Source organism: Rattus norvegicus, chromosome 10, assembly GCF_021556685.1.
Source record: "Rattus norvegicus strain SHRSP/BbbUtx chromosome 10, alternate assembly SHRSP_T2T, whole genome shotgun sequence".
Classification (NCBI taxonomy): domain Eukaryota; kingdom Metazoa; phylum Chordata; class Mammalia; order Rodentia; family Muridae; genus Rattus; species Rattus norvegicus.
In genome coordinates this window covers 84,919,162-84,934,650 of record NC_141543.1, presented here as the reverse complement: position 1 = coordinate 84,934,650, position 15,489 = coordinate 84,919,162, and the positions used below count along the sequence as shown (strand labels likewise).

The 15,489-nt window shown below is 39.7% G+C and overlaps 1 protein-coding gene across 17 annotated transcripts in view; it reads right to left on the bottom strand.

Moving 5' to 3' along the window:
• Spag9 (sperm associated antigen 9) overlaps positions 1-15,489 on the bottom strand; it is a 128,270-nt gene that overhangs the window by 38,967 nt on the left and 73,814 nt on the right. For 9 of the 17 annotated variants that reach the window (XM_087573132.1, XM_087573135.1, XM_087573137.1 and 6 more), the window contains 4 exon segments: positions 14,307-14,428; positions 5,087-5,144; positions 3,758-3,910; positions 2,855-2,906 (listed from right to left, as the gene is read on the bottom strand). In XM_087573132.1, coding sequence (XP_087429258.1) covers positions 2,855-2,906; positions 3,758-3,910; positions 5,087-5,144; positions 14,307-14,428 — 385 coding nt within the window. 17 annotated transcript variants of the gene reach the window in all.

Here is a 15,489-nt window from a genome sequence, read left to right as displayed (position 1 = left end):
TAGTGAACCTATTATCTAGTTGCTAAAGAACCTAACTATAACAGTAAAAGCAAACAAACAAAACCACAGGGGAAGCAGGTAGTTTAATAACAGGGCTTTGCTCTGTTCAGAGAGGTGTGTATACTTTAGGTCAATACTGACACTTTGGAACAGTGACACAGAAGCTTCACTCAAACCTTAGCAGTCTTCCTGCTCTGTCCTCCTGCCTCAGAATTTAGCCTGCCTCTTCAAACAAAAGTCATCCACAAATAACAAAAGTCCTGAATTCTGCTGGGTGGTGGGTGGTAGTGAGGGCTGCACAGGCCTTTAATACCTGGGCTAGGGAGGCAGAAGCAGGCCAGCCTGGTTTATGAGCTAGTTGTAAAATAACCACAGCTACAAAGAAATCCTGTCTCAAAAAGCAAAACAGAAAACAACAACAAAAGCTCTGAATTCCCCAACACAGTAATACCATTCATGACTAGGCATATACTCTGAACAACAACAACAATCCACAAGTCTTCATTCCAGAAGGCTTGTACTATAATGTTCTGGGTTTTGTTGTTACTGTTGTTTCTTTGTTTTCTTTTATTGCGGGGGTGGGGGGTGTAGGGTGGGTGTTGATATTAAGACAAGTTCTCACTGCATAGCCCTGGCTGACCTGGAACTCCCTATGTAGAACAGACTGGCCTCAAAGTCAGAGCTCCGCCTGCATTGAGTGCTGGAATTAAAGGGACACACCATCACCTGTCTGTTTTTGTTTTGGACAGACCTCACTATGCCATCCAGGCTAGTACAACTGACCTCTCCACACACAGTTCCATGTGCCATCCTCCTACCTCAGGCTTTGCACATATTGGGATTACAAGCAAGTATCACCACACCTATTTTATTAAATGCCTTTAACAGCAGCATTGTTTGTTGTGAGAAAAAGATGAAATACCTACCTTAAATATTCATTAACAAGAAAACAGAAAAACTATAGCACATTCATATAGTGGGATGCTAAAAATGAACTACACCAGTTATTACAACACAAATGAATCTCAAACTATACTACTGAGTCAAAACAGCAAGTCTCTAAGATAGAGTATAGTGTCTCAGTGATATGAGGGGCTGAACCCGGGCCTCCGGCATGAGTGCTCGACCACTGAGCCGGGACCTCTGGCCCTAACAGTGGTATGAAACAAAACCAGAACCATACTTTGTAGGAATACTATAGAGAAGGAAATTTAATTTCTAAATACAAACATTTTAATAATTTATTTAAAAAAAAACTATGATTTGAGGCTGGAGAAATGGCCCAGTGGTTAAGAACACTGACTGCCCTTCCAGAGGTCCTGAGTTCAATTCCCAGCAACCACATGGTGGCTCACAACCATCTGTAATGGGATCTGATTTCCTGTTCTGTTGTGTCTGAAGACAGAAATACATATATATGGAAAGGAAGAGGGAGAAGGAGAATATTATGATGCTGGGTATGAGGGTGTAGGCCTTTAATCCCAGCACTGAGGAGAGAGAAGCCAAGGAGATCTCCATGAGTTTGAAGCTAACCTGTTCTACATAGTAAGTTTCAAGCCAGATGGGAGTTACAAAGTATAATTGTATTAGTGCACATTTTGGGGAAAGAATAAAAAAACCTTAGCTGTCATTTATATGAACTTGATACACTATTCTAAGATCTGCATGGATATCAACTCTGTGTGTGTCCTATTTTCTTTCCTATGCACTGATAAAACAGGGACCAAAAGTAACTTATGGGAGGAAAAGATGTAATTTAGTTTATACTTCCAGGTCAAAGCCCATCAAGCGAAGTCAAGGAAGAAACCTAAGTAGAAGTTGAAGTAGAAACCATGGAGGAATGCTCCTTGCCAGCTTGTTCTCTGGCCCGTGCTTGGTAAGCATAGGGATGGCGCCAGCCCCAGAAGCCTTGGCTCCCCTTTATCCACTGGCAATTTAGACAACCACTCAAGTGAGACGCTTTGATTGAGGTGACTGATTGTAGTCTGAGGAAAGGTGACTGTTCATGATAATTACAACAATGGGAAAAAACCAAAAAACAAAACAACAACAACGAAAGAACAATGTGTGCATATTTACATGATGGAATTATTTTTTTACTTAAATAAATGATAAAGGGTCATGACTTCCTCTGGGGTGGGGGATATATTTGGCAGTATTCTAGGCTTTTCTAAACTTACATTTATTACTTAGCTTGTCTATGTGTTTTGTGTGTGATATATATTTATGTATGTGTCTGGATGCATGCATTTCAAAACACACATGCGGAGGCCAAAAGATAACTTGTGGGAAAATGTTCTCTCTTTCTACTGTGTGGTCCTGGGGAATGAACTCGGGTCATCAGGCTTGGTAAAATGGCACCTTTACATGCTGAGCCATCTTGCAAGCCCATCTAAATAATTTATTAATTGTTTTATTAATAAATAACCAGGCATACATGTGGCACACAAACAGGCAGATGAAACCCATAAAATTAATTAATTAGTTAATTAATGTGTATGTGGCCTGTCTGGGCTACCTAACAAAACCTTATCTTATAAAAGTCAAATACAATAGCATGCTAACACACGTCAGAGCACTCAACTACTGAGAAAAAGTGAGCATGTAGCACTAGAAAATACAGCATGTGGATACCATATGGAAGCATGGGCCAGCTTACTCATGATCCAGAAACTTGTCTTCTTTTAAAGGCATCTATCCATCTATCTACCTATCTATCCATCTATTATTTTATATCTTTATATATAACTATATTTCATTTAAAGTAATATATTTATAATTTGTTTATATAAATATTAAATATTAGTAAGGTACTCCCAAAATATCAAAAAGCTGTTTCCAACCATAAACTTACATCATCATCATCTTTTGCTTTTTGCCTTGCATCTTCAGCTTCTGCACGAGCTCTAGTGGAAAAAAAAACAAAAAAAAAAAAAACCCCAAAACAATATTATTACAATTGAACTCATCTTCAAAAATAATGAAAGAATAGGCAAACAGTTTTATTTGCCACTAAAAGATTACTTTTCTTTTGTCCAAAGGGTAGCAAACAGCTGCCTTCAACTTGGAAAAATGTTATCACTTCTCGAGAGGCTGAAGACAGAGGATAGGTGTTCAGAGCTATCCTCTGCTACACACAGTGAATTAGAAGCCAGTCTATGTCATATAAGACTGTCTCAAGATCAGAAGCAACAACAAAAGCAAGCTAGATGGAGAAAAATAATTTTTTTAAATTTAAGATTTTAAGGTTTTTTTTGTTTGTGTTTTAAAGATTTGTGTATATCTGTGTGTGAGCAGGTCAAAAAGGGTGGTATAGATCCCCTGAAGCTGGAGTTATAGGCAATTGAGAAAACTGCCTACTGTGGGTAATCTCTGGTCCTCTGGAAGAGTAAGCAAGGAAGTACTCTTAACTGCTGAGGCATCTCTCCAGCCCAGTTATAACTTTTGACACCAAGATGGATAGGAGAAAGAAAAAGAAAACAACAAAACATAAAACAGGACCTTTTGGTTAAGAGAGTGGTAAACAGAGAAGCCAGCTCGTGGCAGACCCTTTACGCTCTTCAGGACCCTTCCTGGTTGGAGTGTGCTGAAGGTCTCAGTCTCAGGTTATTCGTGGCACCCTGGCAAGGTGTTTAGTTCAGAGCGGGCGTGTGTTGCAGAGCGGCTATGACCACAGTCCCATACATGAGGATGGCAGCCTCATGCTGTAGTATCTGTCAGGCTGGACAGCCTGGCTTCCAACACTGTTGAGACTTACTTCCTGAGCTCCTCCTCCAGTTCTCTGTTCTTTTCCTCTAGCTTCAGCTTGGCTTGTTTCACAGCTTCCAGCTCTCCCTGAAGCACATCCTTCTCACAGGTCAGCTCATCCACTTTTGCTATTAAGTCATTCTTCACTACATTCAAAGCATTTCTAAAAAACACATATTTCAAGTGCATCATTACAAACGCCCTTCCAAATCCTAAAACTGAACTGTGCACTACAATACATTCTTCCTAATGTTCTCACAGACAAAGGCCATAAAGTCAGAGTTTAATGTTTGCTCTTCATACTTGCCAACCTAATGATACAAGACATACCACCAATAAATAAAATCAGCATTAAGAAGAATTAAACTTAAAAACCTGCTTTCTGGGTTGGGGATTTAGCTCAGTGGTAGAGCGCTTGCCTAGGAAGCGCAAGGCCCTGGGTTCGGTCCCCAGCTCCAAAAAAAAAAACAAAAAACCTGCTTTCAGGTCAGGCTGCAGTGGCACACACCTTTAATTCTAGCACTTGGGAGGCAGATGCAGGTCTATCACTGAGTTTGAGGCTAGCCTGGTCCACAAAGTAAGTTCCGGGACAGCCAGACACAGAATAATCCAGTGTTGAAAAATAAAAACAAACAAAACAAAACCCAGCTTTCTAAGGCTACTAGTACTGTATTACTCAATAATACAGTCAAATTCTCTTTGTTGCTGCCGTTAATAACTCCTGAAAATGTAGTTTAAATTAGAAATGAGCTGAGAAGAAACAGTATGAGATGCAGTACATTCCAGTACGTTGCGTCTGAGCTCATCTACAGGTGTGCTGTGCTGTGGATAGGCACGGTTGTTCCAAATTACAGCAAACGGACAAGTGGTCCTTACATGGTACCTTCATATGACAAAGGACCTGTCCTCTTAAATACTACCCCAACATGCTATTTGAGGGCCTTAAGACATAAAACTTAAATATAAATATTAAAATATAAAACTATGAAGGTGGGCTCTACAGATTGGCAGGGTAGAAGCCAAAACATTCAGGTAAAAATGTAAAAAACCCAAAGCTAAGAAAATAAGAAAATGGCACATCTTAGAGGAAAAAAGAGGTGCATGATACATCCAGAATATTGATACCTGTGTGGTGGAAAAGAAAGAAAAACTACATTTTTACAGAAATACCAGAGTGATAAAACCCATCGGCATGAAGCCCCACGTGTCTGTGTGCGCACAGGTGCCAGGAAGAGAACAAAAGGGGAGTAGGGAGACAGCGCAGTGCCGTGTCAAATCAGTGGAAAGTGCTGACAGGGACAGAGGCAATCCGTGAGTCCATGTGAGCTTTCATACTTACTTGGTTTCCAGCAGCTGCGTGTTCTCTAGTATGAGATTCTCCACTTCACGGCCCATTCCTATCACAAGAAAATGATAGAAACTTTGAAAAGAAATTTATCAAAGATTACAAATAAGCTATGGTCCTCTAAGATTTATTATTTTTGGTTTTTCTTTAAAATTATTTAGTCTACTTCATTTGATGTATTTACTGAACGGATTGATTATAAGTAACTAGTCATCCCAGACCACAGCTGAGGGTTTTATTAGCTAAATCTCTTTGCTGCTGTGTGCTTTCTAGGTGGATCTTGCTTGCTCTGCTACACTGCTCAGACTGTCTTGGTTTCCTCTGCTCAATGCTCTTCTTTCCTCAACTTCCCAACAGCTGGTGCTGCAAATGCAAGCCATGATCCCCAGCTCTTCTTGGCCAATTCTTTACAGACATTTTGTTTTTCGTAGATAGCATTTCAGGAGGATCAAGACTTTTCTGCCAAATAGTCTTAAGAAGTATTATTATTTAGGGAAAAATGAACATTGATAAGGCTCATAATTATTCCTAAATCATAGGTGCTATTGTAGGCTTCGCCTAACACTTATCTAGAAGACTAACAGAAGACAAGCAGATGTAAGGCTGAAGACAGACCCCAATGCAGATGAAACCTTACCAAAGAAACTATGGTCTTAAAGCCCATGCATTCCATGTAAAGCAAAACAAAGAACAAGAAATGTTTTATGTAAGAAACAGCATGAAAACATATTATTAATCTCTAAAGCTCTATGCATGATAGAAAAACATCTGGACTCACAATGTTATGACTCAATGCATTATGATATGCAAAAGGCAGAGCTAAAGATGATCTCCTTCCCTCACAAGGATGCTCTCTGATACACTTAAAACGCTTCACCAATTCTCCCTCACAATAAATTGAATTTAATTACAATGAAAACTCCAAGGCAACACTACAAAATGCCACACATAAAATAATAATTTTTAGTTGTCATTTTATAAAGTGTGCTAATGTTTAATCAATAGTATAAGATATATGTTTCTAATGTAAGATCCAACAATCTTTTAAAAAAATAAGCCATTTGCTTTTCATAAAAGACGGAAGAAAAAAACAGTTTGTGGAGAATAGTGGAGACAAAACATGCCCCCCCCCCTGCAAAAAAGAAAACCCGAAAAGAAAGAAAAAACCCAAAACCAAAAGCAAACATCCGCAGCAGAACAAAACCAAGGACTCCCTACTAACTCAGATGACACAATCAGGAGAAGCAATAGCTCTGATTCAGGCAAACAAAATGACTATTCTAAAGTTAATATTATGTTGGGCACTGGCGGTGCACACCTTTAATCCCACTCAAGAGACAGAGGCAGGCAGATCTCTAAGTGTGAGGGCATGCTGGTCTACAGTGAGTTCCAGGACAGCTAGGGCTACACAACCTGTCCTGAAAAGCCAAAAAAAAAAAAAAAAAAAAAAAAAAAAAAAGAAAAAAGGAAAATTATAAGGTTAATATTCTTAATAATTTTTAAATTATTTAAAACAAAACCAATTGGGAATGTTAAAAAAGTTTAATGCTGACATATGGATTCTGTATTACAATTTTTCAAATATTCTCAAGCATCACAAACAGCACATTCAATCATCTTGTATTCACCACAAAGTTGGGTGGTGAACCTGAAAGCTTTCAAATTCTGTCTCCAAATGGTGCCAAGATATTTTCCTTAACACTAGTGCTAACTCTTTAGTAAAGGTGCAGAGACAGATGAAATGGAGTTCAGGCTCACTCAAAATGCTTATGTAACAACTGTAAGAAACTCTGAAACATTTAGAGCAGCATAAAAGCTAAAAATATATGCAAAGAAAAATAGTCAGGCAGGAAACAAAAACCAAAAAACCAAAACTGGTGAGAGAGCATCAAATGAGAGCAGCAGCCAAGAGCACCTAGCTTGAGAAGCAGTGACAGGAAAGTATTTAAAGACATACACACCAGAATATTCCCCTGGGTTAGCAGCCCAAGAGAAAAATGAACAAGAAACTCAATTAGATTGTTTTCAGAAAGCAAGAATTAAACCAATTTACTTTAAAATGAGAAAGATCTGACTAAAAAATTGAATCAATATAGAAAAACATCAACTATATATAAAAGTATAAATATTATAAAGGGAAAATTGGGTATTCCTGAGAACATATCTTATAATCACAAAAGTTAAACTTATACACACTCAATGAAGAATTCTCTTAAAATGCAGTGTATAAGCAAGATTATCCAAAATTATTATTTTGAAATGTACCAGTAAAAGTAATAATAAGAAAAATACGACTTGAAGTGACTTATCTCTATTCAAGATTTAAAGTCTAAATAAAGTATACATACATTTTTGTCTATAAAAAAATAAGCAAAAACCAATAAAAATACCCTATTCTGCAGTTTTTACTTAAAATTGCTAAGTTAGGTCCATAGAAGGACATACGCATATGACATCTGAGTTATCTGCAATTCCGTGAGAATGCTTGTGTCATTTACCTGCAAGTATACATTCCTATAAAGGTGCACACTCTTTAAAAATCTTTCTGTTAAAGAATTCTATTCAAAAGGTAAATCACAGATTTTCAAGTGAAGCAAAACTGTTAGGACTATTTATTTCACAATCCCACTCGTTCACTTAAATGTTGTTCTGTGCTAAATGTCCAACAGCAGCGAGAAGGGACACAGTGAACTTCAAGTCTATCCAGGGAGAGTGGTACATAGAGAACAGGGAAGCACGAGAAATAGCATTATGAAAGTCACTGCTCTGGGCACACACTTCAAGGACGATTATGCTTTAATTGGGGAATCAAAGAAAAAATGTTGGAGGATGTGTCAATTAAGCAGAGGCAAGAAAGATGAATATATGCAAATATTTAGGAGGTAGGACAAACAGGACCTGAGACTGGCTGTGAGGGAAAGGTTAGGTCTAAGGTGGACAGTTCAATGACGCCAAAGATGTTCACTCACTGAGATAGAAGTATTACAAGATGGAGAGTCTCAGGGAGGGAGCAGGCAATGGAGGTGATTAAATAAACTGCATATCAGATGCAGGCAAATATATGCAGGGATGTCTGAACTCTGCATGCACGCTCTTTCTTTCTCTGCCCCCTCCCCAGGTGACTTATCACATCTAAGGGGCGGTCAGTTTAGAAATAAAAGTCTAGAGGCCCGGACTGATCTGGGATGGAGCCCTCACACAGAGACATACATGCAAACAAGACACCAATGAACATAAAATTAATTTATATGCATATGCATGTAATATCTCAAAAAAGCTACAAACAAGAGTAAATACATCATTTCACCACCACTTCCCCCCTCCCCACAAAAAACCACCCCAAGCAAACCTACGGACACGTGAAAGAAGAGCAGAGGAAGTGCACCAAAGGCAAAGATGGATGGAATCAAGTCTGAACGTACGGAAACCCAACAAGGATGGTTTAAGTCAACAGCTTTTAGATGTCATGTGACATAACAGAAGAAACCCTGGGGCACAGCAAATCGGAGACTATAAACATGGCAGGTGTGGAGGAGACTGCAGAAGTCTGTTTGCTGCTCTGCTGTGACAATTATCTAGAACAGTTTGTAGCACACAACAGGTATGTCTCATACAGAAATAGAAAAGAGGACAAGAACTGGAGGACGGTGAGTAACAGGCAGCTTCTGGATTTGCAGAAAATAGTTTCTACTTTTAAAAAGGAAGAAATGGGGCTGGAGAGATGGCTCAGCGGTTAAGAGCACCCGACTGCTCTTCCAGAGGTTATGAGTTCAATTCCCAGCAACCACATGGTGGCTCACAACCATCTGTAAAGAGATCCGATGCCCTCTTCTGGTGTATCTGAAGACAGCTACAGTGTACTTATATATAATAAATAAATAAATCTTTAAAAAAAAAAAAAAAAAGGAAGAAATGACTCTCTCTGCTCTCTCTTTTCCACCTCTTCTCTCTCTGCATGTACTCCCTGACTCCCAACCTCCATGGTGACTTCTCTGGCCCGTTCTTGGAGCCATTGAACTCACCTGTGAACAGCTTCCCAATAAACCTGCCTTGTTTTACTTTAAATAAAAATAAAATAAAAGCAAAAAGGAAGGAATCTGTGCTGGGAAGATTGCTCAGCTCTTAACTGCTGAATTAGATCCCCAGCACCCACATGGGGGCTTGCAACCATCTGTAATGGGATCTGATGCCCTCTTTCTGAAGATAATAGTGTACTCGCACGTATAAAATGAATAAATCTAAATAGAGAAAAGGAAAAGACCTACAGCTAGGCAGGGCGATGCACACCTGCAGCCCCAGCAGTCAGAGGCTGAAGCTAAGGGATTCCAATATCTAAAGACAGCCGGGTTTGGGGTGGAGGGATGCTCTTAGTAAAAGACAGTGAGGTTGAAAACTCCAAATGAATAAAGAGAAGGAAGATGGATAACCAAGTGTATGATTTCCAAGTAATAGAGAGCAGTTAATTTTAAAAAGGTTCATCCAAAATAACAAAGTTAGAATAAGAATAAAAAGAAAGGAAAACAAAGCCAAGTGGTGATGGCATATGCCTTTAATTCCAGCAGAGGCATGCATCTCTGAGTTCAAGGCCAGCCTGGTTTATAGAGTGAGTTCTAGGACAGCCAGGGATACACAGAGAAACCCTGTCTCAAAAACAAAAATACAGGGCTGGAGAGATGGCTCAGAGCACTGTCTGCTCTTTCAGAAGTTCTGAGTTCAATTCCCAGCAACCACATGGTGGCTCACAACCATCTGTAATCAGACCTAGTGCCCTCTTCTGGCCTACAGGCATACATGCAGGCAGAAAGCAATATGATATATACATAATAAATATTTTTTAAAAAACAAAAACCAAAAGCTAAACAAAACAAAAAGGGGAAGGAAAATGATTGAGATCGTCTTGTTCAATTATTAAAATGCTAAGAAGGGTTATCTGCATGATGAACATATGTACAGTGATGAAAGGAAACTTCATTCTAAAACAAAAACTTGAAAGCAAAACCTAGCAAAATGAGTATGATATAAAGACGCAGCTTTTGAGTCTTGGCTCCAATATGACCAAAAAAAGGAGAAACAACGGTTGTGCCAAAAAGGGCCGCGGCCATGTGCAGCCAATTCGCTGCATGAACTGCACCCGGTGCATGCCCTAGGATAAGGCCATTAAGAAGTTTGTCATGGGGCTGGGGATTTAGCTCAGTGGTAGAGCGCTTACCTAGGAAGCGCAAGGCCCTGGGTTCGGTCCCCAGCTCCGAAAAAAAGAACCAAAAAAGAACCAAAAAAAAAAAAAAAAAAAGAAGTTTGTCATTCGGAACATTGTAGAAGCCACTGCAGTCAGGGACATATCTGAAGCAAGCGTCTTTGACGCTTAAGTGCTTCCCAAGCTCTATGTCAAGCTGCACTATTGAGTGAGCTGTGCCATTCATAGCATGGTCGTCAGGAATCCATCTCGTGAGGCCCGGAAGGACCGAACACCCCCACCACAATTCAGACCTGCTGGCGCTGCACCATGACCTCCACCAAATCCCATGTAAAGAGGTGATTTCATGAAGGCAGAAAAAAAATACCATGGAAAAATAAAACTGAAGTTATACTTTAAAAAAAAAAAAATAAAGATGCAGATATGCACTTGCTCACTGACCCAGACGGAAGAATTAGAGACTTGTGGCTCACACAGATACACCCTGCTGTGTGAGCTGTATTAGCATCCTTGGACTGCACACACGCCATTTAACCATGTTCTTAGGTGGGATTTCATGTATCCTAAGACAAACCAACTTTGATCCTCCAGTCTTTACCTCCCAAGTGCTGGGATTATGTGTGCTACTACGACTGGTTTAGTAGTGCAGGGACTGAGCCCAGGGCTTCTTGTGTGCCCTGAAGCAGAAGCCCTCTACTGACTGAACTCCAACCCTGGCTCTCATTCACTCACTTTACTATAAAAAACGTTATACCAATTATCCTGCTGGGTACTTCATCCAAGGCAGCAGGAAGGACACAGTGATAAGTGATTCTGGTGGCTGTTTGATAATTTTAAGTCAAAACTTAAGATGTTGTGCTCGGTGAGCATGCATTTATCTCCTGTTTACTGAGTGTGGATGAAATACAGCTAGTGGCCTCAAGCTCTTGCCACTGTGACCTCCTTGCAATGATGGATTAGAGCCTCAAATTAATACTTGACAAAGGCGACTTCCAGAAGGAAGACTGTGTCCTGGCTCAGAGTTCACTGGATCTTAAAAAGGGAAGTCTCTATCTAAGAGTGCAGGGGGGAAGGATCCTAACTGTCAGAGTTATAGTAAGCAATGGTGGAGTGTTCAGCCCTAACTGGAACATCTCTATCACCCCCCCCCCAATGCTGGGAACAAGGAGGAAGAGGATGGCAAGAAGGTAAGAGCTGGAGGACAAGGTGATCTGCTGCAAAGAGATGCTTCCTGGCCTCGCTTCACCTCACCTCGCCTCGCCATTTCACTCATGAACTCACTACAGCTGTGGTTGCCTAAGACCTTCATAACCATAGGCAGTGTTTCCTCATGGAGAGAGCACAGGCAGGAGACTGTACCCCAGGACTATTAGCTGGTAATGGTTGCTGGGAACAGGAATCATTTTTTTTGTCAGCAGTATACCTACTGAAAAGTAGCCCATGCTCAGACAAGAAACTCGCAAGACATGGACACTGAAAGAGTAGCTTCTTAGAAAGAAGGGTTTCAGTTGAAAGGAGAGGGGACACGAGGAAGGGCAATGAAGTGGATGTTGTCAAAATATTTCATATATATATATATATATATATATATATATATATACACATGAAACTTTCAAAAATAAAAGGTTTTAGGAGATTATAAAAAAGGCTTGTACTCAAAATACAGTGAATTTTATTATGTATAAATTTCAATATGAATTTTTAAAATAAATTTTAAATACTTCCTAGCATATTTTGAATTCATCCTTAAATTTGCTGGGGAGTCAAGTTTTCTAAGTCAATCAACTTTTTATTACATTTTTATTGTGTGTGTGCACAAGTGCATGCCATGGTGTGCCAGCGAAGCCAGATGACACCTTGCAGAAGTCCATTCTCTCCTTCCATCATATGAGTCCTGAAATTAAACTCAAGTCGGCAAGCTTGGTGCTGAGTGTCTCTGCTCACTGAGCCATCTTGCCACCCCAATCAGCCAAACTTTCAAAGAGCTTTCCCGAGTGAGACTGAAAACAAAGGTATAAGCTTAAATATAAAGTTTCCTCAAGAACTATTCTTTCTGAGTCTTCCTCGGAAAACGAATTCATTTAATTCATCTAAAGTTTTCCTAAGATTTTAAAGGTGGGAGTCCATGTTTAACTATAAACAGTTGAATCTCAGTTACTAGGTATACGTTTAACAGGACTTTTATGTGGGGAGGCATGGTTTAGGTATCATCATCACCATTATTATCGTTCAGGTATTCTGCATGCATGCATGTCTGTGTGCGGTTAATGCCCATGGGGCCAGAAGAGGGTATTCGATCCTGTGGAAGTTGTGTAGACTGCTGCACACTGGGGCTCTATAGACCTCTGCTAGTCTAGAACTACGTCATGCAGGCTGACCTTCAACTCACAGAGATCCCCCTACTTCTGCCTCCCGGGTGTCAAGATTAAAGGCAGACACTATCACTCTGCTTCTAACTTTCTGAAGGAGGGTCTTCTATGGTGCCAGGCTGACCTTTCACACTTCAACTCTCTCTACACTCTGAGGGCTGGAATTAGAAGTATGTGCTACTAAAGCCTGGCTAAACTTATAATTTAAAATGAAAACAAAATCTTCACAATGTCAAGCACATAATTGGCAATCAATAAATGTACCATAAGTTAATGTAATCAATTCACTCTGTAGCATATTAATGATACCAAGAAGCATAGATTTTTGAGAACAGTGCAGTCATTGAGGATAATGACAGTAAAGGAACCTTTAGCATTGTTGCTGAAGAGTCTATAGCTTTCAATTTCTACACTGACTTCAACTACAAGGAAGGTGTGAAAACTAATTCCCATGAACTAGAATCACAGAATTCCTACTGAAAGCAACCTTAAGAGAACAGCTTGGAAAATTTTAATTTATGGGGCCAGTGTTGATTATTTTACATTTTTGCGTACCATATCATATTTTTTAGAAACTATCTGACTCCAGTAATGTTAAGTACAAGCCATCAGAGACAGCAAGTAAACAAATAAGATGTAGAGGAGGCCAGGGTTTTTTCCTGTTTTTCTTTCTTTTTTTCTTTTCTCTCTTTTTCTTCTTGTTTATTTGTTCGTTTGTGTTTTGAGACAGGGTTTCTGTATAGCAGCTCTGGCTGTCCTGGCTGACTCTGTAGACCAGTTAGCTTCACAAAGACCTGTCTGCCTCCGCCTCCCAAGGGCACAAATTAAAGGCAAGGGTGCACCACCACACCCAGCAAAGGAAGGCTGTTTCAGTCAAACCTGACTGATACACAGAAGAGGCTAGCTGCTTTACTCCACTAACCTATCTAGCAGACCCTGGAAGAGAGGCGAACCACTTCTTTTAAATGCAATAAAATGACATGACAGACAAAAGGGCTGATCAGTTTGCTGAAGATCACCCAGAAAGAGTTGAATACAGTTAAACCCAGTTCTCCACCTCCACCCCAGGCTTGGTATGTGCTCAATGACACAAATTTTGCTTTGTGTGTTTTTGTTTCTTGGAGAAGGGAACAATACAGCAGCAGTGGCTAAAAATTGGAATATAACCCCAATTCAACACAAACTTTAAAATGTCTATATTTTCCACAGAGGTAAATTATAAATTTTAAGTGTTATTGCTTAATTAATTAAGGTCAACACAAACCAATGAGATTTATATAAGCCAGTAACCTATCTGCCTACCAATCATGGACTTGGGCGCACACACACACACACACACACACACACACACACACACACACACACACCCTGCACTGTGTTCCTTATGTGTAATATCTATTCTTAGAATATAGCAATTCAATAAACTGAACTAAAAATATAAATTTAAATATAAATTCATTTTTGATATTTCCATATATATACTTTTCATTAAAACCTTTATGATATCAAATAATATGTTCTAAGTAATTCCTAAAGTATAATAACCTTGTACCATCAGGCAGTTGGGGACATTTTAAATGATTTGTCAATCAAGTCATTAATGAGATCTATTTTTAAACAGCATAGTACTTCTCTGGAGGAGCTGTCATACCTAGTAAATCTGCTCCTTCATCCACATCTCCAATAAGGCCTGAGCCAGCTGAAGACAGTTCTTCAAAGAGAGACTCTGTATTTCGATCGAAAGCTTTGTTCTCTATGCCTTTGGTGGGTGTGCTAGGCAACAAAAACAATAAAAGCAAATCAACAATTTACAAAGACTTTCTGACACTATATTTTAATGAAATAATTATGTAGCATAGTAATTTCTTACTTAACAATTTCCATTTACTATAAAATATCAATAATGATTTCTCAGTGGTTTTCCAAGGATTTTCCACAGAGAGTACAGAGAATTATGCTTCTTCTGTGAAGTCCTGGCAGCTACCTGGTCTGTAGCATACACAGCTACCCCACAAAGCAGATGCCCAGTTTTAGAAATATGGACACTGAAGAGCTTAAGGAACTTGACAAGAATCATTCAGCAATTAGGTGAAAAAGGAAGAACTGAAACTAGGGTGATCTTGTTTCAGAATCCAGGATCTTTTGTTATTTTATTTTAAAGACAGGGTTTCATGTCACTTAGGTTGTCCCCAAAATTGCTATGTGGTTGAGGATGACCTTGGACTTCTGATCCTCCAGGGACAGGCTGTGTAACCAATTTGACAAGAATGAGCACACTCTAAAGAGACACTCTGTCTCCCAACCTGACTATCAGACTACTGAAACAACAGACTCAGAGGAATAGGAATTTTCACAGGAATCTCATGCTGGGAAAAGGAAGAGATATCAGCAGAGGGGCAACTTGCTTTCCTGAAAGAGATTTCACATAAGTCTAACCACCTTAAAGGATGGAACTGAAGCCCAGATAGTCTATGGTGGGCCAGACCACACTTGTCCCTCTATTTAAACTGTGATCTCACTGCAGGACTACAAAGAAGGTCTTGGGGGCTCCCTGGATCTCTTTGTTCCTCTCCTAAAACTGATTAAAAGACTCAAAGCCGTTGTACTTGGGACTCTGCTTTTAGGACAGTCCAGAGAGCCCGTCCCAGAGTGTAATAAAGAGCCTGTTGTCTGTTGTCCTGCTCTTTTGTAGAGAAGACCTGAAACAGCAGAACCAGGTACACACCGCAGTCCACATGAGAAGGGAACTAGAAGGCCAAGGGCAGAGCTCTGAAGATGGCTAGATTTGGGGTCTGCTCATACTGAGGATCTTACACTGAGGAAATTTGGTGTCT